General features: G+C 36.5%; 1 protein-coding gene across 11 annotated transcripts in view; it reads left to right on the forward strand.

The window, feature by feature from the left end:
* Window positions 1–21470, forward strand: part of UTRN (utrophin) — a 508091-nt gene that overhangs the window by 180294 nt on the left and 306327 nt on the right. For all 11 annotated transcript variants that reach the window (XM_089922090.1, XM_089922091.1, XM_089922085.1 and 8 more), the window contains 9 exons: window positions 319–489; window positions 2236–2415; window positions 6267–6401; window positions 8960–9109; window positions 10241–10402; window positions 10854–10982; window positions 11679–11852; window positions 13560–13715; window positions 18334–18504. In XM_089922090.1, coding sequence (XP_089778216.1) covers window positions 319–489; window positions 2236–2415; window positions 6267–6401; window positions 8960–9109; window positions 10241–10402; window positions 10854–10982; window positions 11679–11852; window positions 13560–13715; window positions 18334–18504 — 1428 coding nt within the window. The remainder of the gene's footprint in view (window positions 1–318; window positions 490–2235; window positions 2416–6266; window positions 6402–8959; window positions 9110–10240; window positions 10403–10853; window positions 10983–11678; window positions 11853–13559; window positions 13716–18333; window positions 18505–21470) is intronic.

A 21470-nucleotide genomic window follows, 5' to 3' on the forward strand; every position in this document is an offset into this window, starting at 1 on the left:
TATATGCTTTTATGGATGTAGGTTAGAGTCCTTCAGTTGAGTATTACTCTGTCAACAGTTATGCATTTTCAAAATTATAATAGGTATTTCCAGATTAATGTCCAAAATGTGATACCGAATCCCAGTTATAATTATTGTTTTCATTATTGCTTATATTCCACAGCATCAGCACAAAATGTATACAGAGTTTCATCTGAATTTTAAACCTTAAGACTCTTTGTGGAAAGTTATTACTGTGTCTTTTGATATTAGAAACTAGAAGCTGACATTTAACGTATCAGGATTTGTTTATTCGAGTGAATGGCTTTTCCTTCCTAGATTACTATTCAAAAAAATAGGTTGTCTGAAAGTCGGGAAAAAGTGGTGAACCTGAAAAAAGACTTGGCAGAGATGCAGGAATGGATGACCCAAGCAGAAGAAGACTACCTGGAGAGGGATTTTGAATACAAGTCACCAGAAGAACTTGGGAGTGCTGTGGAGGAAATGAAGGTGAGGCTGGACAGTCAGGGTCAAGAGGCTTTCTATCTCCCCTCCTCCCTTTAAAGTCAATCAGTCAGTCAGTCATCTACCTAGCTGTAAGGCCTGATAATGTACATATAATCTTTCACAGTAAGATTTCAAGTTACAAAAAAAACAACAACAAAAAAAGGAGGGTCAGCTGCCATGATTTTAGTAGGGCTAGGAAGCTGAGAGTCCACGTGCTAACTTGGCCCATGAGTTGAGTCTTGAGGGCCCCTGCGAAAATGTCTTACATTAGGACCTTGGTGAGCCACAGTGAATGACTCAAACATTTTGTGGCATCAGTTATATTCACAATGTTGTGCAACCATCACCACTGTCTATTTCCAGAAGTTTTCAGGAAGAATTATTTTTTGTAAAGAACAAGAGAGACTTCCCAGTTGGGGTTTATCTTTATTTCACCAGCTGTATTCTTCCAGCTAATACATGGGGCACACATGAATACCAAAATTTTGTTGGAGCAGGTGAGAGGAGCATTTTTAATGTCGTCAAGGGATTTAATATCAGTTGGGTCCACAGGATGTATTTCCTGTAAACTTATATTTCTGTGTCAGTAGTCTTGCACGCTCTCTTTTTTTATGTAATAAAAGAACTGGACATCATTCCCACTTTTCCAACACTGCTTCAAGCGTCCTTCAGTGTCAAAGCCGAAGGAGATAGTGTCTTAAAAGCTACTTTTAAAAAAATAAGAGTTGCAACTTGCCTACAAGTATAACAAAAGCAAACATCTGTGCAGATATTTTTTAAAAGGATTGTTTTTCACCAATACATTATTGTGTTATGAGTCAAAGTAAATAAAAAGGACTTTTATTGTAGTATTTTCACAGAAACACTTTTTTTTAGTGTAGCTTTCCTTGAAACTTTAAAAATATTCAGTATATAAGGTATTTTAAATGTAGCCTACCATGTTAAGAACCATCTTATTTGCACTATTGACATTGTAGTTCTGTGGGGTTTTTTTGTTGTTGTTCTTGGTTTTTTTTAAGGTCACTAGGAATGAGAATTAAGAAAAATGAGATTAAAACTCTTGATTGGGCAACATTTTATTTTTATTCTGCCAAACAACCATTAGGATTTTAAGAAAACCACTACACTTAATTATTTTATCCCAACCTAGAGACATTTAAAACCATTAAGTAGTAAAGAAAGCTACAAGAGAAAGTGAAAGGCTGTTTGAGGTTGATTTTCCTGAGTATGAGACTTCATCAAGCACGGAAGGAGAGTCAGGCAGGAAGCTACTTTTAGATCAGATCTTCCCAGTATAACTTTGTCATCTTTGAAATGCTGTTAATTATCAGAAGAAAATATGTTTATATTATTTTTAAAGAATACTTCTACCATGGTGCACTTCCATTTTTGCTCGACTTCCAGTGATCAATTAAAATTAATTCACTTAATTCTTATTATGGACCCAGACTTTGAAAGTACTTCCTGTCAGTAAACATAATTTGGGATAACTTAGGTGTTAACAGTGCTGTTATTAAATGAAAATGTCTGCATGGGGACTGTGTACATTGGGATATATAATGAGTGAAATTTTGTAGTTAGCATTCTTATTTCGCAAGCACTCTCCGTAGGGATTACCTCATAATGTTCAGATTAGGTAGTTAGAATCATCTGGATGTTTTAATTTTGGCTCAGTTATTTTTTGAAAAAGAAAGAAATTGGTTCCTGAGACAGGGAGCCAGTTTTCAAGTTCATTCTGTCTTGGAACAGAGGGCGAAAGAGGATGTGTTGCAGAAGGAGGTGAGAGTGAAGATTCTGAAGGACAACATCAAGTTATTAGCTGCAAAAGTGCCCTCTGGTGGCCAGGAATTGACGTCTGAGCTGAATGTTGTGCTGGAGAATTACCAACTTCTCTGTAATAGAATTCGCGGAAAGTGCCACACGCTGGAGGTATGGTGTTTTTTCACTGATGCATTTCTGAGGTTCACATTCTGTAATGTACTGGCTGCTTCCATATCTTGGGAAAAAACCTCCATTTTTCTTTTCAAATACTAGCTCATAAAAGAAAAGTAGTTTTTTCATGATTGAGATAATAATAATAACAGTAGTAGTAATTATTAGATAATAATTTAGGTAATAGGTTGATGAAAATGAAACAGAGAAAAGAAAACTGGAGAGCAAGATCTGCCTTCAGTTAGTGGAAGTTTCTTGGAAAAGTAGTTTCTTAGCTTTAGACATTTATTACGCGTGAAATCAAGGTTTTCAAGGTTTTTATATTACAGATGATCTGTAGAGTCTGTTCCAGTCCTAAAATTCTAAGACACATACTGTGAGTATCTCCTTTTTTTTTTGCCTGGTTAGTGCACAGAGATGAATTGAGGTTTCTGTTTTAGAGCGGTGTCTAAAATTATAGGTTTTATTTAGAGTGAAAGAAAGACTAACTTGAACTTGCTGGTATTTTGCTGGACCATTTCCCCTACCCTGGCCATAGGATTTAAGATGTAGATGATTCTATGAGTTTTTTTTAAAATAAAATTAAGTTTTTGATTGTTTGCTTTTATATTAGTGTGACATTTGTCACATCTTATTGAAAAGACTTAAGAAGCCCTTCAGTTGATAGCAATTTAAATTCAGTTCAACCTAAAACAAATGATGGCATTGTGATGAATCCTAAAATGGTAATCACAACTGCAGTATTTAAACTAAATTCACTCATTACTCATTTGTTCTGAATCTATAAAATAAGTGTAATTTGGATTAGTTAATAAGAAAGCTACAAGTCAACAAAGCCTCATTCTTTAATATTAAGATATTGCCTAACTTAAAACACCTGAGGTTACTCATTTGCGAATTTAACATTCTGTGAAAATAATATGTAACATTATGTATGGCTAATCTTAAGTCCCAGTAGATGATCCTGGAATTGAATCCTACTACAATCTTGTCCATGTTTTCTTCTCTGCCTTAATCACCCATGATTTTGCTTTTTTTTGGTTTGTTTATTTTCCTATCTATTATTAGCCAAAGTAACTACTTAACAATATGTTTAAATAATGGAGTCCCCAGGTTATCCCAAGCTAACAAGAGACCGCCATGAATTCTGTGTCATTTCTTCACACTGTCTTTATGACCCAGAGGTGACAGTTTGAGAATGAGGAATGAAATATTTCAAGGTTTTAGTATTGCTTGCAGAATTACTTTTAGAATTATTTTGGAATTAGTTTGAGAGAAGAAAAGGAAAAGTGTAAGAAAACAAAGTAGATAAAAGAGAAAATATGACACCTTGATGCCTTTGAAAGGGGAAGTGATAAGAAGAAAAAAGATTTCACAATGGAAGCATTTTAAAAATTATGTGAGGGATTACCAAGAGATCTTGGGTAGAAACAGCCCAAATTTCTAAATTAGAGTAAGGATGCCTTTCTTCCAAAAAGTCCAACTTTATTACCTTGATTATTTCTAGATTCCTTTAAAATGTTTTAAATCATGAAATATTTAAAACTTATAGAAGAGTACAGATGATATTACTAACACCCATATACATATCCCTCAGCTATAACTAATGTTACATTTTGCCATATTTTTCCAGATCTTCTTTTTTCAAATAAAATTAATTGGCATTACAGAACCCATTCCCTTTTCCCCCATCTCATACCATCTCTTGATCCCTCTCTTAAAGTAATCATTATCTGGAAAGTGATGTATAATCTTCCCAAACATGTTTGTATATTTTTAATATATACACTTACGTTTCAGTTATTAGTTGCTGTGTAACAAACCTTGCCAAAATGTAATGGCTTACAAAAACAACCATTTATTATTTTTCATGATTCTATGGGTTGATTTGGCTTAGCTGTATGGCTCTTCTGTTCTGTGTGGTTTATGGATATTCCACTCAGGTCCACTCTCATCCACCAGGTCCCCTTCCATGTGGCCTCTCAGGTTTATGGCTTCTCTACAGCATGGCAGCTGGCTTTTAAGAGGGAGAAAGCAGAAGCTGCCAGTTCTCTTAAAGGCTAGGTCTGCACTTTGACACAGCATCATCTCTGTAGCCTTCTTTTGCTCTAAGCAAGTTACAAGGTCAGCCCACATTCAGGGGAGGAGAAGACAATTTCACGACTTCACGGGAGTAGCTGTAATAAATTTGTGGCTATTGTTAATCCAGCATAGTTCACTCTCTGGTCATAAGTTAGTTACAGTCCTTCCACATGCAAAATACTCTTACACTCTCCCAGGGACTCCTAAGGTCTTATTCAGTACAGCATCAAGCTCAAAATCCAGTATCATGCAATCTACATCAGGTGCAAATGCAAATGTGGTTCCTTGGAACAGTTTTCTTCAGGTGCAGGTGTGTGGGTGTGACACCTCTCCATCTGGTGACCTGGGCACTAAAAAGATAAGTTATCTGAACCTCATATACCCAACACAGTGGTGAGATAGGTACAGGAAAACCTCAGTGGACACTCCCATTCAAAAAAGTTGGGGCAGTGGAAGGTAAAAAGAGCAGGCACTGGCATTAGTGACTCTGAAATCTAATGCTAGTAGTTCTGAAATCTAGCCAGACACGTGTAGTCAGGGCTCCTACTCTCGGGCCAGGGACTGTTGCTTGATTAGGGGCCAGCCCTGCTTCTTGTGAGAGCGTCTCTGTAAGCCATCCCTTCCTTCCCATAAGAAATAGAGCTCTGCTTGCAGCTGAGTAGATTTCTCAGCCTGCTTTCTGCCTATAGAAATTTGGGGGACCAGACACCTCTTTTCCCTTTTAGTCTTAGCCAGGGGTCGGCAAATTACAGCCTGTGGGTCAAATCTGTTTTGTGGCCTGTTTCTGTATGGCCCAGGAGCTAAAAATTGTTTGTATATTTTTAATTTTTAAAGAGTTGTTAAAAACAAAGCAACACACACACACACACACACACACACACACACACACACAGAAAAAATAAAGAAGAATCTGTGACAGAGACCAGATGTGGCCTGTAAAACCTAAAATATTTACTATCTGGCCTTTTATAGAAAAAATTGCTGACCCCTGACCTGGTAAGTATTCCTCATATGGGGTGTGTGCTACTAGAATGTGTCCTCTGAGTCAGTGGATCTGAAAGAGGACCAACCCAGTAGGCTCCATGCTGAACTCTGTCTTCTAAATTTATCTGTCAAATAGGCTCCTCCCATGGGGATTGTTTCTCCCGTAATTTTGCTCCTAGGAATTGGAGGATGAATCATACCCCAGCCCCCCAACTCCCCACAGGAATGAGAAATAAGTGACTACAAATAATGCAGCAATTATAGTAAAATTCCAATTTGGGTAAAAAGTTGCTCTGTTCGTATATAGACGTGTTCATATGAATTTAGAAAAAAGTTGGAAAGCGTCTACATCAAATGGTTACACCCATTAGCTCCGAGTTGGAATAGGGTGGACCCAGGGAACCAATTTCGTATATAGCTGTTAAAAAGTGTTGCGAGTCTGTGTATTTTTTTGACCATTCTATTTAAAAACAAACTAATAATGTTTCCCTCCTGGTTTCTTCTACTAATTATATAGTTTTATTTTTGGCATTTAAACAGAGCCTTGGAATTTATCTAAGTGAAGCAGCCTCCTACCTCCCTCCAGTTGGTCTAATACAGTTAATCGAAGAATTCGATTTTATTTCACTTATTTGAAATACCAGCCTCATCAGTTTCTAAAAGCCCATTTATACTTGTATCTAAACGAAATTATTCTTGACTAGACAGAATGTGCAGCAGTAGAGATGCATTGTGTCTCTAAATGGCTTCTTATCTTGTCTAACTTTTCCCTGCCTGTTTAGGAGGTATGGTCTTGTTGGATTGAACTGCTTCAGTATTTGGATCTTGAGACTACCTGGCTAAACACTTTGGAAGAGCGGATGAAGAGCACAGAGGTCCTGCCTGAGAAGACAGATGCTGTCAGTGAAGCCCTGGAGGTGGGAGCCCGTGTTCTGGGTGGTTCTTTTTGTTGCAATGAGGCTGAATGAGTATTCAAACAAGGAACATAATGCCTTATGCCAGCAAATACTTTCACTTCGTTGGTAGTTTTCAGCGTAACTTGTGTTTTCTTCCATTGCCTGAAGTATTTATAACATCATGTATATTTGGGTTATTGGTGACCCACTAAACTCAGCCTTATGAGGTGGTTTGCTAATTAGTACATTTTAGACTTCATAAAGCGCTCTAGTGATTTTCCAGATTGTTTTTACCAGTCCCTGGATAAAACTCTGCCTTATGTTATTAGGACAATGCTCTCTTGTTTCTTCATAAAGTTACTTTTGCTCATTAGACACGGCAAGGACTGTGTTTACAGTGGCTTCTATTCTGTTGTCTCCAGATGTGGAAATTGGAGGACAGGCTGGAGAAGGCAGTGTTGGAGGCCTGGGATTCTGTCCCCAAGCCTGAACTTGAGTTCCTTGAGGCCAAGAAATGTGCCTGAATTTTTTGTTGTTCCCCAGCACAGCCTGTGGCACATGATAACTTAATAACAACTGTTTCTTAAGTGGATTAAAGTGTGAAAAGAATAGATTTTCTTAAAAAAAAAAAAGAAGAGGAAGATGGTAGCTGTGCTTTTAAAACTGTAAGAATAGGGCTTCCCTGGTGGCGCAGTGGTTGAGAGTCCGCCTGCTGATGCAGGGGACATGGGTTCGTGTCCCGGTCCTGGAAGATCCCACATGCCGCGGAGCGGCTGGGCCCGTGAGCCATGGCCGCTGAGCCTGCGTGTCTGGAGCCTGTGCTCCGCAATGGGTGTGAGGTCGGATCTTAACAAATGGCACCGTGAAACAAAGGAAAGCTTCAAGTGAGCTTTATTAGGGAGCGCTCCCGGGCGAGGTTCACTGGTCCGAGAGAAAGGGGCCAGAGAAGTCGCGTCCAGTACTGGATGAGGGGGATTTTTATTGGGGTAAAAGCAGAAGGCGGCTTGCAAGGGGAGGGGGTGGTTTGCTATACAGGGTAATTCCTTATTTGGTGAGGATACAGCAGGGCCAGGTGTTGGTTGGTCTGTTGTGGGGCGTAAGCCCATTTTCCCTTCCTGTCAGCCCCATTGTTTTCTGGGCAGGAAGTTAGAGTCTCTTGTTGATTCCCAGATGCCTCTCCTACCTCATACTGGTCGTTTTCTCTTACCCCCCGGGCCTCCTTTCACCCGGGCCAACGGACCTTACAATGGGAGAAGCCACAACAGTGAGAGTCTCGCGTACTGCAAAACAGACAAACAAACAAACAAAACAAACAAACAAACCAAAAAAAACCTGTAAGAATAGGATATAGTAATTAAGTAGATGACTGGATTAAAGGTCAGAAATAAGTCAAATGTGGTACCTAAATTCTAGGAGCCAGATGCTCTTCTGGAGAAAAGATGTCATTTCTCAAATAAAATAGCAGAGTGAGAGATTCAGAGTATTAAAAAATGTTTTGAAAGATTATTTTAAAAACACATACTTTCCTAACATGAGAGTTAATACATGTGCATTCTAGAAATATGGAAAATGGAGAAAAGTATAAAGTGTAAGATAACACTTTAAAACATTTTAGTGTACTTCTTCCGAATTACTATTTTTATGTATATATGCTGGGAGGTAGTACTTTATAGTAACTGGATCAAAGGCTTTGGAATCACCAAGTCTTTGGAGCCAAGTTAGAATCTTAGCTCTTCTTTTTACTGTGTGTGTGTTGGCAAATTACTTACCTTCTCTGAGCTTCAGTTTTCCTATCTGTAATATGGGAATAATATGTAGCCATATGATTAAATTTATGTATATATAAAGTGTATATATAAAACAGTGCCTTGAATTTTATATATGCTATAGAAACTTTTTAGTAATATAATAAATAACAGTTTGAAATTCTTTTATTTATATAGTATTGTTTTTTGCTTTTAAACTTCGTATCATACCATGAACATTTCCCCATGTAATTAATAATTATTGAAATTATTTTTATGGAATTGTCATATATCATCATTCATGCTGAGTTCTCAATTTTATGTGTTTATTAATACCATGAGGGGCATTTTTGTGAAATAATCTTTTTTTAAAATAAATTTATTTTATTTTATTTATTTATTTATTGGCCACATTGGGTCTTCATTGCTGTGTGTGGGCTTTCTCTAGTTGCAGCGAGTAGAGCTACTCTTCGTTGCAGTGCGTGGGCTTCTCATTGTGGTGGCTTCTCTTGTTGCGGAGCATGGGCTCTGGGCACGCGGGCTTCAGTAGTTGTGGCACGAGGGCTCAGTAGTTGTGGCACACAGGCTTAGTTGCTCTGCGGTATGTGGGATCTTCCTGGACCAGGTCTCGAACCCGTGTCCCCTGCATTGGCAGGCGGATTCTTAACCACTGCGCCACCAGGGAAGTTCCTGAATTAATCATTTTTTATCTTGTTCCTTAAGTAGATTTCTAGAAAATGGAATTACTGGTTTTAAATAAAACGAACATTTTTAGAATCCTTGATTCACTTTGCCTTGATAAATGCATTATTTTTTGCCCCTGTCCCTGTTCAGTCTCTAGAATCTGTTTTGCGACATCCAGCGGACAATCGCACCCAGATTCGGGAACTTGGCCAGACTCTGATCGATGGAGGGATCCTCGATGATATCATCAGTGAGAAACTGGAGGTGTTCAACAGTCGATACGAAGAGCTGAGTCACCTGGTAAGAACCGGGCCATGCGTGAGTGTCGATTAGATGTTTATGATATGGAGCGGACCTCAGGAACTTATACCGAGGGGGAAAGTTGGTAACCAACAGGGGTGTTGAGGGCATTGAAATACTAGGTGGGGAAGAGCAGACCTTACACTTATATTATAATGCAGGCAGAACTCGATGATTTAAAAATTTGTCTTTGAGATTGTTTCTACTTATGAGCTATTTAATTTCCTTTAAGGAACATATTATAGGTGTATATAAGCATAATGACTCATATTATCCTAGTAAATATTAGAGCCATCAGAATTTGATATAAGCTGCTATTATAAAATACCATAGTCCCTTAGATACATACTCAGAATGTATTACAACACGCATGTCCATATCAGTAAGTAGAGAAAGGAGATTGCTTTTATAGGAGAGTTGGGTGGATATTAGAAGCTTTCGAACACATATTAAAAAATAACTATTGATGTTTAGATCATGAATAGCATCAAACTTAACCCAAAAGTTCAATAAATAGTGGCTCAACACTATGCACATCTGTGGAACTTCTTTAAACTTTGCAAAAAGAGATTTCCATGTTCACTCTACTCATAGGTGCTTCTGTTGTATTTTATATTCTTGTTTATAGGTTTATTGCTGAGTCCTAAAAATACCCTAAATTTGTAATAAATGGCATATTTTTATTCTCTCCTTTATTTTAATATGGTACATAGGAAATCTTTACATTTTTCCCTTTTTATTGAAATATAACATTATATTATATGTTATATGTAATATAACATTTTGTTTTTGTGATTTTTTTAGATTCCACATATAAGTGAGGTCATACAGCATTTGTCCTTCTCCCTTATTTCACTTAAAATAGTGCCCTTAAGGGCATTTTTGTATTTTGTCATTTTATATAGAAAGAAGTAAAAATTAGTAATTTCCTGCAAGATGCATAAGATACTAGAAGGACCTTTTCACTGTTATCATTGCTAATTATTATTTATTTATAATGCAGGACAAGGTCTTAAAGTAGTGCTCTTATAGTATGTTCCTTTTCTTGGTGGTTAGAACATAAGGGTTTACTTATATTCAGCTGTTTATATTTGTGCTGAGCGACTAATGGGTAAATTTTTCTGCCTGTAGGCAGAGAGCAAGCAGATTTCTTTGGAAAAGCAGCTCCAGGTCCTGCGTGAAACTGACCACATGCTTCAGGTCTTGCAGGAGAGCTTAGGGGAGTTGGACAAGCAGCTCACAACGTACTTGACCGACAGGATAGATGCCTTCCAAGTTCCTCAGGAAGCCCAGGTATTGCCATGGATGTGAGGGCAATAAGGTCGTAAAGAGAGCATATGTAATCGTCTCCTCACCTGCAAGGGCACCAGCTCCTTCTGCCATCCCAACCGAGAGTCAGTGAGAAAGGCCGGCCTTACTTACAGGGCAGCATGTGGATTTGGGGGTTCTTAGGGTTTTTATGTGAGATAATGGCAAATGATCACCATTTAAAAATTATAATTTTCTTAGCTATGAAACTGGGGAAATTCCCTCTTTATAAATAAGTGGCGAACATTTGAAGTGACAAATACAAAGACCTTTGTGCACAGCACACAGCAGTCCTACGATACAGGTGGCCCATATAATTATTATACGCACACTTATTAAAGCATGGATAGGGGTCAATATATTCTTATCTGTTGTATGACTCTATGAAACTTAAAAAAAAAACAGACATTCTCTCCCTTTTCTAATCTCTTTGTAGAAAATCCAAGCGGAGATCTCAGCCCACGAGCTAACCCTAGAGGAGCTGAGAAGAAACACACGTTCTCAGCCTCCAACCTCCCCAGAAGGCTGGACTGCCAGAGGAGGAAGTCAGATGGATGTGCTGCAGGTGAAGGGGGAGGGCAGCTTCCTTTTACTTTTCAGCCTGTTGGGCATAAAAAGAAAATGAGAAAGAGCTGACGACTTGGATGCCTTTGGTCTTCTCTGTGATGTAAAGAGTTGGATGGGAGTGATGTGTTGAAGGTGCACTGGAAACTATTGGATCCGAGTTTTCTAGTTGAGTTGAGAAGAGAGAGCAATCTAGATTTAGATGTTTGCTTTGTATAGGTTTTTCCCTTGACGCAGAGCCTCCATCCATACTGGTATGGCTGGTACACTGGGCAGGCTGAGTGCATGGGATGCAGTACCGCTTAGCCCCTCAACGGGGGATGCAGACTGACCTTCACTCTGACCTTGTGATGAAGGGCATTGTGAGTTCTAGGTTCTTGAATTGTGTTTTAAAAACAGGTAAGAAAATTAATGCAGTTTTAATTCCGGCAAGGCTAGCTTAGCCTTTCTTTATATCTCAGACTGAGACACTGAGTGTCAAGTAATTCAGGACACTGGGCTGTGCAGTCCCCCAAGGTGATCGGGCAACCTCACTAAGTTCCTTTAAAGAATTTTTTTTTTTTTTTTTTTTTAAAGAATGTTTTTATTGTTACTTTATTTTACAGCCTTCTAGCAGTATGTGTTATGCTAATATTGTCTGCTGAGAAAGATTATCATTCTGATGTGAATTGCTTATTATTTTCATTTCTGCAAACAGAGGAAACTTCGAGAGGTGTCCACAAAGTTCCAGCTTTTCCAGAAACCTGCTAACTTTGAACAGCGCATGCTTGACTGCAAGCGTGTGTTGGATGGTGTGAAAGCAGAACTTCATGTTCTGGATGTGAAGGATGTGGACCCTGATGTCATACAGACCCACCTGGACAAGTGTATGGTGAGGCCATTGGGTGGTTAATGTGTCCAGTGGGTTTTCCCATCAGTGATATGGCTTCATTTAGCGCTTATGTACATGGTTTGTCCAATAATTGTCAGTCTAAAGTGTGCTAAGAATAGGAATAAATGATGAAAAACAGGTTAAAAAATTAGAAGTGTGCTCCTTTCCTCCCAGGAATTTAGAAGAGATAGGAGAGAGATAGCCTGCAGAGAGTAAAATCAATTAGTACAGTGTAATGAGATAAGGAGACCAGAATAAACATGTATATAACATGATTACAAGACAAAGAAGAAAATACATCTTAATCACAGGATGAAGTTAGGGAGGGCTTTGGCAGAATGTGACTAATACGCTAAATTGTAAAGGATAGATTTGAGTTAGCTAGAAGAACCATACTTAGAATGAATGTCAGGAATATTGCAATGTACGACAAATGTGTTCTCAAGGAAAGTAAAAATTTAAATTTTAATTTATAAAGTTTAAACCTAAAGTGTGAAAGAAGAAATTATACTTAGAATGGATGTCAGGAATATTATAGCATAAAAAATCATTCTCTAGGAAAATAAAATTTTAAATCAAAGTTTAAACCTAGAATGTAAAAGAAGAAATTATTTAAAAGGCCTTATTACTATTTTAGTCTTGAACTTTAAAATTCAATTGCATAGAAATTTAAAAATAATGTGGCCAAGCATGTTCAATCGTAGAACTAGTGTTCTGCTTGGGAAGAATCATGAAAAAACTGAACATGACACAAGTTAAGCTAAGAAAAGCCTGGGAAGAGTTCTTTGTGCTTTTCAGAATTGCAGTCTCCACATGTCTGTTGCATACTGAAGGTTGTTTGATTAATTGAAAGCTTGAATGGGTGGAAGAATGAAAAAATAGGATGAATTTTTATATATAATACGTGCGCATGTGCACGTATGAATGTAAATATTTATTTACTGAGATATAGAGATCAACAGAGCAAGCACTGTCCTTGACTTTGTGTAACTTAGTCCAATGGTCTGTTATTATGTGACAGTGCCACATGAGGTGTTTCAGGTCAAGATTATGATGCATAGAGATAAGAGAACCTGCCCAGAATACAGCTTTTTAGTTTTAAAGTAACAAGGATGAGGGCAGCTCTGAATTTGACCTACATAACTTCGACTTCCTGTGGTCATATACATCTTGATGTATTTAGTTTTTATATGTCTTTTCATTGTATAATCAATATGTACTCATTGTGGTAGACTTGGTACTTCAGAGAATTGTAGGAAAAAAAATGAATCTTAATACTTCCAAATGCCAACAGCCAGAAATAGCCAGTGTTGCCTTTTTTCTTGTAATAGCATTTAGGATTTTAAAAAATGTAATTTAAAAAGTGTTAGACATTCAGGTTTTAGTCCTAACATTTTCCCATTTTATGTAGGAAATATGTTCGTATTATCAAGTACTTTCATAAACCTTTAAGATACATGTTTGAGTTTTTTTCTTTTTTAATAAAACAAGTATAACCTCTGTGAGTGTGTTTTCTTATCTGATTTTAAAAAGTCATTACAGCCTTGATTTCATTTTACTCATCCTTTGAACCAGATCTGGGAAAGATAAAGCCCTTTGATCTCCATAGTTAGTTCTTAGCTGTCAATCTTTGTAAGCCATGTTCTGAAATGGTTCCAGCTGGCATGTTTTCACTAATATGTAAAATTTGTCATCTTTATTTTTAAGAAACTCTATAAAATTTTGAGTGAAGTCAAGCTTGAAGTGGAGACTGTAATCAAAACAGGAAGGCACATTGTCCAGAAGCAGCAAACTGACAACCCCAAGGGGATGGATGAGCAGCTGACTTCTCTGAAGGTTCTCTACAATGACCTGGGTGCCCAGGTGAGCAGAGCAAGTGCACTGCCCACCTCTTAACATTTCACTTCTGGGAGAAAGCATATTTGAATTTTATGGCATTAATAATATATGTTTTCATTTATGACAATAATTTTTATTATATTTCTTTAAATGTATGTGTTACTATTACAATGATGAATAGTTACACAGAAATGTATTTTTAATATTTAATCCAGGTTAATTTCTGTGTTTTCAATGGCTACTGACTTTTCATAAGTTATTCTAAGGAAACTCTACAAATAATAGTCTCTGTATAAACTCAGGTTATTGGTCCTTGGATTTCTAGATTGAATAATCTACTGAGAAATGTTAAAAACATTAGGACTCTAATAAATAGTGACAGGAAGTTCACATTAATCTATCAGGATTTAAAATCCTTTCAAGAAACATCTATAATTCGGGCATTTTAGTGAATTCATGGGGAAGTTGTTAGGCCCTTTACTGTGAGTGACCAACTGGATCCAGTAGGCTTAACATCTTCTCTTATTGAGACTCTGCCCTGAAACCAGAGAAGCAAAACCAAAATAAAACAAAAAAAGAAACAAATAAAAAATGTGTGGAAGTGAAATCTTCTCATCAATATTGAAAAGCTGTGTTAGGTAATACATTAGACCCTTCTTTGGTTATTAAATATTAACGAAGTTTCTATATAAGCCCAGAGAATACTAGCTGAAATTTTGTGATCACTTTCAGATTAGTAAGAAAGAACAGTCCTACATTTCCTGGGCAATGTGGACCGCACTTCTGCAAGATTAGATTACTGGTGTGATACATTGTGTATCATTTTGATACACTGCACGTCTGAAACACATATGTTAGAACTTCTTTGTATATTACACAACTGAAGTTATTTGTGAAATATTATTGTATTTATTAATTGGGCATTTTATAAATGGGAATGGTGTGGTTGGTTTTACAACAGATCTCAAACTGTAATTATGGTTTTGGAGTTAAGTCATTTTCTCATTCAACACAATTGGGACTTTACTGTGTGTGAGGAGTTATACAAGCAGTTAGAGATACAGTGATAAGCAAAAACATATTATCTCCCTGCCTAATGGAACTGAGAGAAATAAAAGAAGAAAACTTTAATCAAGTAGCCATGCAAAGTAATGTCAGATTATCAGCCCGAAGTGTAATGAAGGAATGTATGTAGTGCTTTAGGAGTATATGTAAAGGGGGATTTGGTCCAGTCTGGGTTAGAGGAAGTGGTGCATAAGCTGAGATCTGAAGGATGAATAGGAGTAGCCTGGGTGAAACCAGTGGAGAAGCTTCTGAGGCTGATGGAACAGCATGTGTAAAGGCCCTGTGGCAGGAGGCAGCATGGTACTTTTGTGTGGTTAAAGCAGAGACAGCAAGTGTGGGAACATGGTGTTGGAGAGATGGGATGAGACCAGATCCGACCAGTGTCTTAGAATTTGTGGTAAAGGTTTTAATCTCTGTGTTAAGAGCAATGAGCAATTATGGCAGGGTTTTAGCAGGGAGATAACATGCTCAGATATATGTTTTTTAAAAGATCACCCACTGCAGTTTGGAGGGTGGATTGCAGAGAGGCAAGAATGGATTGAGAAGACCAGTTTGGAAGTCATTGTTACGCTCTTTGTGAGAGATGATGGTGTTTGAACTAGTTTGGAGCAGTGGAGATGGTATGAGCTGATTTTTTAAAGACATATTTAGGAAGTGAAATGAATAGGACTTGGTAAAGGATTTGATGTGGGGATGCAGGAGCGAGAGATGAAGGATGACTCCTGGGTTTCTGGCTTGATCATATGGAAAATCATGGTGCCATCACTGGGACGGGGCACTGGAAGGAAAGGCAGAAGTGTGGAGAAATCATAAGCAAGTATTGGACATGTTGACATTTTAAGTGCCTTTGAGAGAGTTAATTGCATATGTCAGATATTCACAAAGTTATTCAAGTCTGGAGAATATATCTGGGCTCGCTGAAGATATAAATTTTATGAGTCGTCTGCATAGAGGTGGTTAAGTTTTCAGTGATGATGAAATTGTTTAGGGAGAGGATATAGTGAAAAAAGAAAAGGGCCTGAATTCAGTCTTGAGGGATTACCTCATTTAGAAGGGAATTTGAGGAAGATGAGCTTGTAAAAGAAACTAAAGTATATATGTATATGTGTGTATATATGTGTGTGTGTGTGTATACACGCACACACATATATATTTATATACATATGTATACCACATTTTCTTTATCCATTCATTTATCGATGGCGATTGTGAATAATGCTGCAGTGAATATGGGAGTGCAGATATCTCTTAAAATAATGATTTCATTTCCTTTGTTATATACCCAGAAGTAGAATTGCTGGATCATATGGTAGTTCTTTATTAATTTTTTTGAGGGACCACCATGCTGTTTTCCGTAATTGTAAACTTGACATCTGCTAAGAAAGTAGATCTTAAGTGTTCTCACCACAAAAAAAAGATAACTGTGAGATGGTGGATGTGTTAGTTAACTTGACTGTGGTGCTCATTTCACAATGTATGGGTATCAAATTATCATATTATGCACCTTAAAAATTCACATTGTGCAACCATATATTTTATATATATACAGAACCACAGTAAGTAGCAAGAAGTGGTAGCACACCAGGGAAGTGCTAGGTCTGGGAAGCCAAAGGGAGGAGAGCATTATGAGAATGAGTGTGGGCTGCTGTTTTGAGTATTATTGAAAGTTAAATATGACATCCACTTAAAAATGTCCATTAGATCCGTTGCCATTGGGGTCATTACTGAACTTAGGAAAGACAATTTCTGTGGAGTGATGGGGATAGAAGCCAGAATGTCATGGCTTGAAGTATGTGTGGGAGGTGAGAGATGGTTTTGAGAACTTGTATGGGGAAGGTAGGAGAGAGGGAAGTCGTTAGGGGAGGTGGGACCAAAGTAGGAAATGTGTGTGTGTGTGTGTGTGTGTGAGAGAGAGAGAGAGAGAGAGAGAGAGAGAGAAACGGAGAGACAGACATTTGAGTATGTTTCAGACCTGGTGGGAATGATCCTATTGAGAGGGAATGGTTGCATATTCAAGAGGGAGAGGGGATAAATGGTTATGTAGAAGATTTACAACTTGAGGGACTTCCATGGTGGTCCAGAGGTTAAGACTCCACTTCCACTGCAGGGGGCATGGGTTTGATCCCTGATTCCTGATCAGGAAGCTAGGGTCCCACATGCCCTGTGGCCAAAAAAAAAAAAAAAAAAAAAAGATTTACAACTTGATATGGCCTAATTCAATATGCAGTACATCTTAAAATGTATTGATTAGGCTGAGAAGAGTATAAATTGTTACAAGTTGAAACTTAAATTATCTTCTTCCTGGTTTACAGAAATCTTTGGTAGCATTGTTTTATGGTAATTGTGTAGCTGCCTGGGCATGTCAAAGTCAGATAAGTATCATAATATCTTTTAAAAGAATTCAAGTATTTGTCTCCTGAAGTCTGCATTGAAGTACTATTAATTTAGAGTCATGAATTTTAATTAAACTCCATAGAAAAATATTTCACTTTTAAGAAGGAATTTAATAATAATCAATCCTTGAGACATCAAAGAGTAAAACTGAACCTATGGGACCAGTAAAAAAGAAATGTAATCCCATTTTACTTATTAAGAAAATTTGGTTTTTATATCTAAGAAATTTTGTATCATCTAAAAAAATTTCTTCCCATACATGACTTATCACGGTACTACTTAGGTAATGTTATCACCTATACATCTGTGCACATGAAAGGAAGAACATGTTTTTTGTATGTATTGTGTTGTGACATCCTTTAAAGTGTCAACTCAGTGTTAGGTTGTGAATGACTTTAGTTTGAGAGTACCATCATGTAAGGCAAAGGGTCAGACCAGCCTCAATCTGATGGTCATGCCACCCTGGTTATGGCCTTAACCTTTTTAAGCTTCACTGTCCTGTTCTGTTAAATGGAAAACATAGTGCCTTTCACAGGGTTTTATTGTATAACATGTAGATTTGTTAGCACAATACGAGAGCTGTATCAAGAGCCTGGTAAGTGTCAGTTCAGCTCATTTTGCTTTCCGTCAACAGCAGTAAGAGCAAAATAATAATAAAAGTTTATGTTGCATAGCCATTTACTGTATTTTACGTTAAGTGGTTAATTGTAAAACATGATTGTAAAAAATCTTGCTATTTCCCCCTCACATTGCTAGAATATCTGTGTGTTTTTTAAACAGAATCCCTCATTGAGAGGATTTTAAGGCATCTTCTGTTCAAAATAATAAAAGGAACTATTCACTGATTTCTTAACTTTGCTGCAGGGACTGGGTCAAGCCCTTTGTGTATGTATTTTTTTTCACTGAAAGCTCATAGCAACCTTTTGAGGGCTGAACCTCCACCAAGGTCTCTTAGGAAGTAAGTGGAGAGCTAAGGTGAAAACTCAGGGTTGCCTGACATGTAACTACTACAGTATATTGTCCTCCCTGCAGAAAAGTAAGAATGGTGTGATTCTAGGTGCTAGAGATAAAGGTTAGGTCTGTCTTGGGGGTTAAATATGAATCTGTTTGGGTCTTTAGTTAGTGCTCTGATTCATTCCCACTATGTTGATCTCTCTTGTGCTCTTTTTTTTTTTTTTCTAAGGTGACAGAGGGAAAACAGGATCTAGAAAGAGCATCACAGTTGGCTCGGAAAATGAAGAAAGAGGCTGCTTCTCTCTCTGAATGGCTTTCTGTTACTGAAACTGAATTGGTACAGAAATCCACTTCAGAAAGTTTGCTTGGTGACTTGGATACAGAAATTTCCTGGGCTAAAGTAAGTTGTAGTTCAGGTGAACCACCAATATTATGCCCATGTAATTTGTGGCATTTTGATCAGGGAAATCTGGGTAGATGTCATTTCTCTCCATTTCATATAAAATATAGTCTTATCTTTTTTCCATGTCTCTGTCCTAAGAATGAATAAGAATATTTTAAAAACAACTATCTTCAGAAGATATTTTCATCTTGATTCTGAAAGCGTTAAACTCACATGGCTCATCACCGAGGGCTTTGTAGTCATTATGCTTAGGTGGTACTTGAAAATATTATAATTATCACCTTCAAAAGCAGTGACATTTTTTGAGTATTCATTCTTCACAAAGTATTGTGCTGAATTTATTTCTTAATTCTTCTATAGTAACTTTTGTACCAGTAACTAATCTTTCTATTGCAAACTAACTGGTGTAAAGAGCATAGGAATGGAATTTTCAAAAAAATCAATAAAAGATCCAAGAGTTTTCTCTAACCCTGTAGTTACTTAGAAATCACAGAGATCAGAGAGTTGATTTGCTAGTTCTATCTTTTGACGTGGAAAAAGACTTGAATGAAGCACAAAATATTGATAGTTTTTCTTTTTACTGAAGCATTCTTTTCCTGAATTTATTTTCTAAGAAAGAAGCACGTATACTAGAGATAAGTGCTGAAAATAAATGATTAATCCTGTGACAGAACTTTATATAAAGCTGCAGGTATCAGTTTTAACATTCTCTACAGGTGTCAGTTTATGGGGAGTGAAGAGGAGGTGCTATGAGGTCGTGGGATAATACAGCTCCTTAATTTGAATGCTTCTTTGGAGATAATTGTTGTAAGAAAGTCAAGATATTAATCACTAGGAAGAATGTTCTCAGTTTAGAAAATAGCTCATGAAAAGTGTAATTGCCATGGGCTGTGTGAAGTGAAAAGAAATGTATAAAGGAAGTGAAAAACACTGGAATTCATGAGTTATGGTGGATGAATGCCAACCAAAGGGACCAAACTTTATTTTTGTTAAATTTAAGTTTTTCAAGGAAATATTATCTTCTTTCTGCAATACACTTTGAAAGCCATTATTTTCTTATAGCACCATAAGTCACAAAAGCAAATTGAATAACATTTGCATAGTGTAGTACAAAAAAAAAGACAGGAGCAAAAATCATCTGTAATCAAAGAATACCCTGTTATCATTTCAGTTTTTTATAGGCACATATAGACATGCAGGCACAAGCATATTTTTAAAACAGAATTGTATCTAGTGTTTCATGACCTTCTTGAAAAGCCTTATATCTTTAACATTTTCCTTTACCTACAAGTGTTTTTGTGTCACACATTGGAGATAGGAATAGTATTTCATTGTATATTTTATTTTTTATTGTCCCATTCCTCCATTCATGTCCATTTAAATTATTACCAGTTTTCACTATTGTAAAAGGTGCTGTGATGAATAAAAATACTTGTGGCTGAATCATAGCATACATTCTTAATTATTAGCTGAGGATAAATTCTTAGCTCTAAAAATATTGTTTCAAGGGATATATCCATTTTAACATCTTATACCTGTTACGAAATTGTCCCTCAGAAATGTACCCAGTAGCTATGAGTGAGAATTCCTACTTGCTTGTTTTAACTACACTTTTGACAACGGTAGGCAAAATAACATGTTTTGGTTATTTAATTAGAACATTTCCATTAGTTTATAGGCCATTTGTAGCTTCTGTCACAGCTTGGTCTTTTAATTTAGAGCTCTTTACCTGTTACAGTTCTTAATGCTTAGTGTGTTGTGTATTGGTACAAAATTATTTTGTTTTGTTTTTTGCCACTGTAGTTTCCTTTCTGTTTTGTATGTTTTTTTAAAAACTTATTATATATTTTTTAAAGAATACAATGCTTTTTAAAAAACTTATTTCTGCCTTTAGTGCTTAGAAAGGCCAACTCTACTCAAAAGTTATGTAATTATTTACTTATATTTTCTTCTAGCTCTTTTATAGTTTCATCTTTTTACCTTTAATGCTTTAATCCTTCTGGAATTTAGTTTCGTGTATATAATGAGGTAAGGCTCTAACCTTTTATTCCAAATAGTTTACCAGTTATCTCAGCACTATTTATTGTGTAATTATCCTTTCCCCACTGATTTGACATGCTCAGTTCATGTATTCTTTTTACCTGTTACTTTGCTTTGTTTTCTGCTTCACTGATCTGACCCTCTGAAATGTTCTTCAACTGTTTAACTATGTGACTTTATATTTTAACATGTAGTTAAAGACAGGATTTCCTGACTTTATGCTTCTTCTTTTGTATATACTCATATGAATTTTAGAATTATTACTGTCAAATTCTTAGAAAAATTGTTAGAAATTTCGATTTGAATTGCCTTGAATTTATAAATTTGTTTTGAGGGGAATTGACATCTTTGTTACATTTGTCTTTTTAGTAACATGGAATGTCTCATTCCCCCCCCAAATTCCCTTACATCCCTACATAATGCTTTGGTTTTTTTCTTTGTAAACTTTATCATGTATGCAAAAAAGTTTATACCTACATATTTATTTTATTTTATTGGTATGTATGAAGTATGCTTTTCTTTTTTCTTCTTTTTTTTTTTTTTACTAATTTCTTATGTTGGTACATAAGCGATACCAATTTTTGCATATTTAATTTTTAATCATCAATCTGTGCACTCACATAAATTCAATTAGTTTTTCAGTTGAGTCTCATCATTTTTAAGGTGAAGACAGTTAATATGATGTTTGTTTCTTCTGGAACTATTCACTCTTAAATTCCCATTTAATCTTATTTCAGATTTGAAATAATGAAGATGGTATATACAAATCATGAATTCATAGCACATTCTCTTCACTAGAGTAAACCAAATGAAACATTAGTATGTAATATAATCACCCATTTTTTCAATGTTGTGTTGTCAGATTTAAGAAACATGCATATTTCAAAACATTTTAATGAATTTCCACTATAATATTATGTAAA

Source organism: Delphinapterus leucas, chromosome 12, assembly GCF_059928025.1.
Source record: "Delphinapterus leucas isolate spDelLeu-1000000601 "Yukka" chromosome 12, BTC_Dleu_Yukka2, whole genome shotgun sequence".
Classification (NCBI taxonomy): Eukaryota; Metazoa; Chordata; class Mammalia; order Artiodactyla; family Monodontidae; genus Delphinapterus; species Delphinapterus leucas.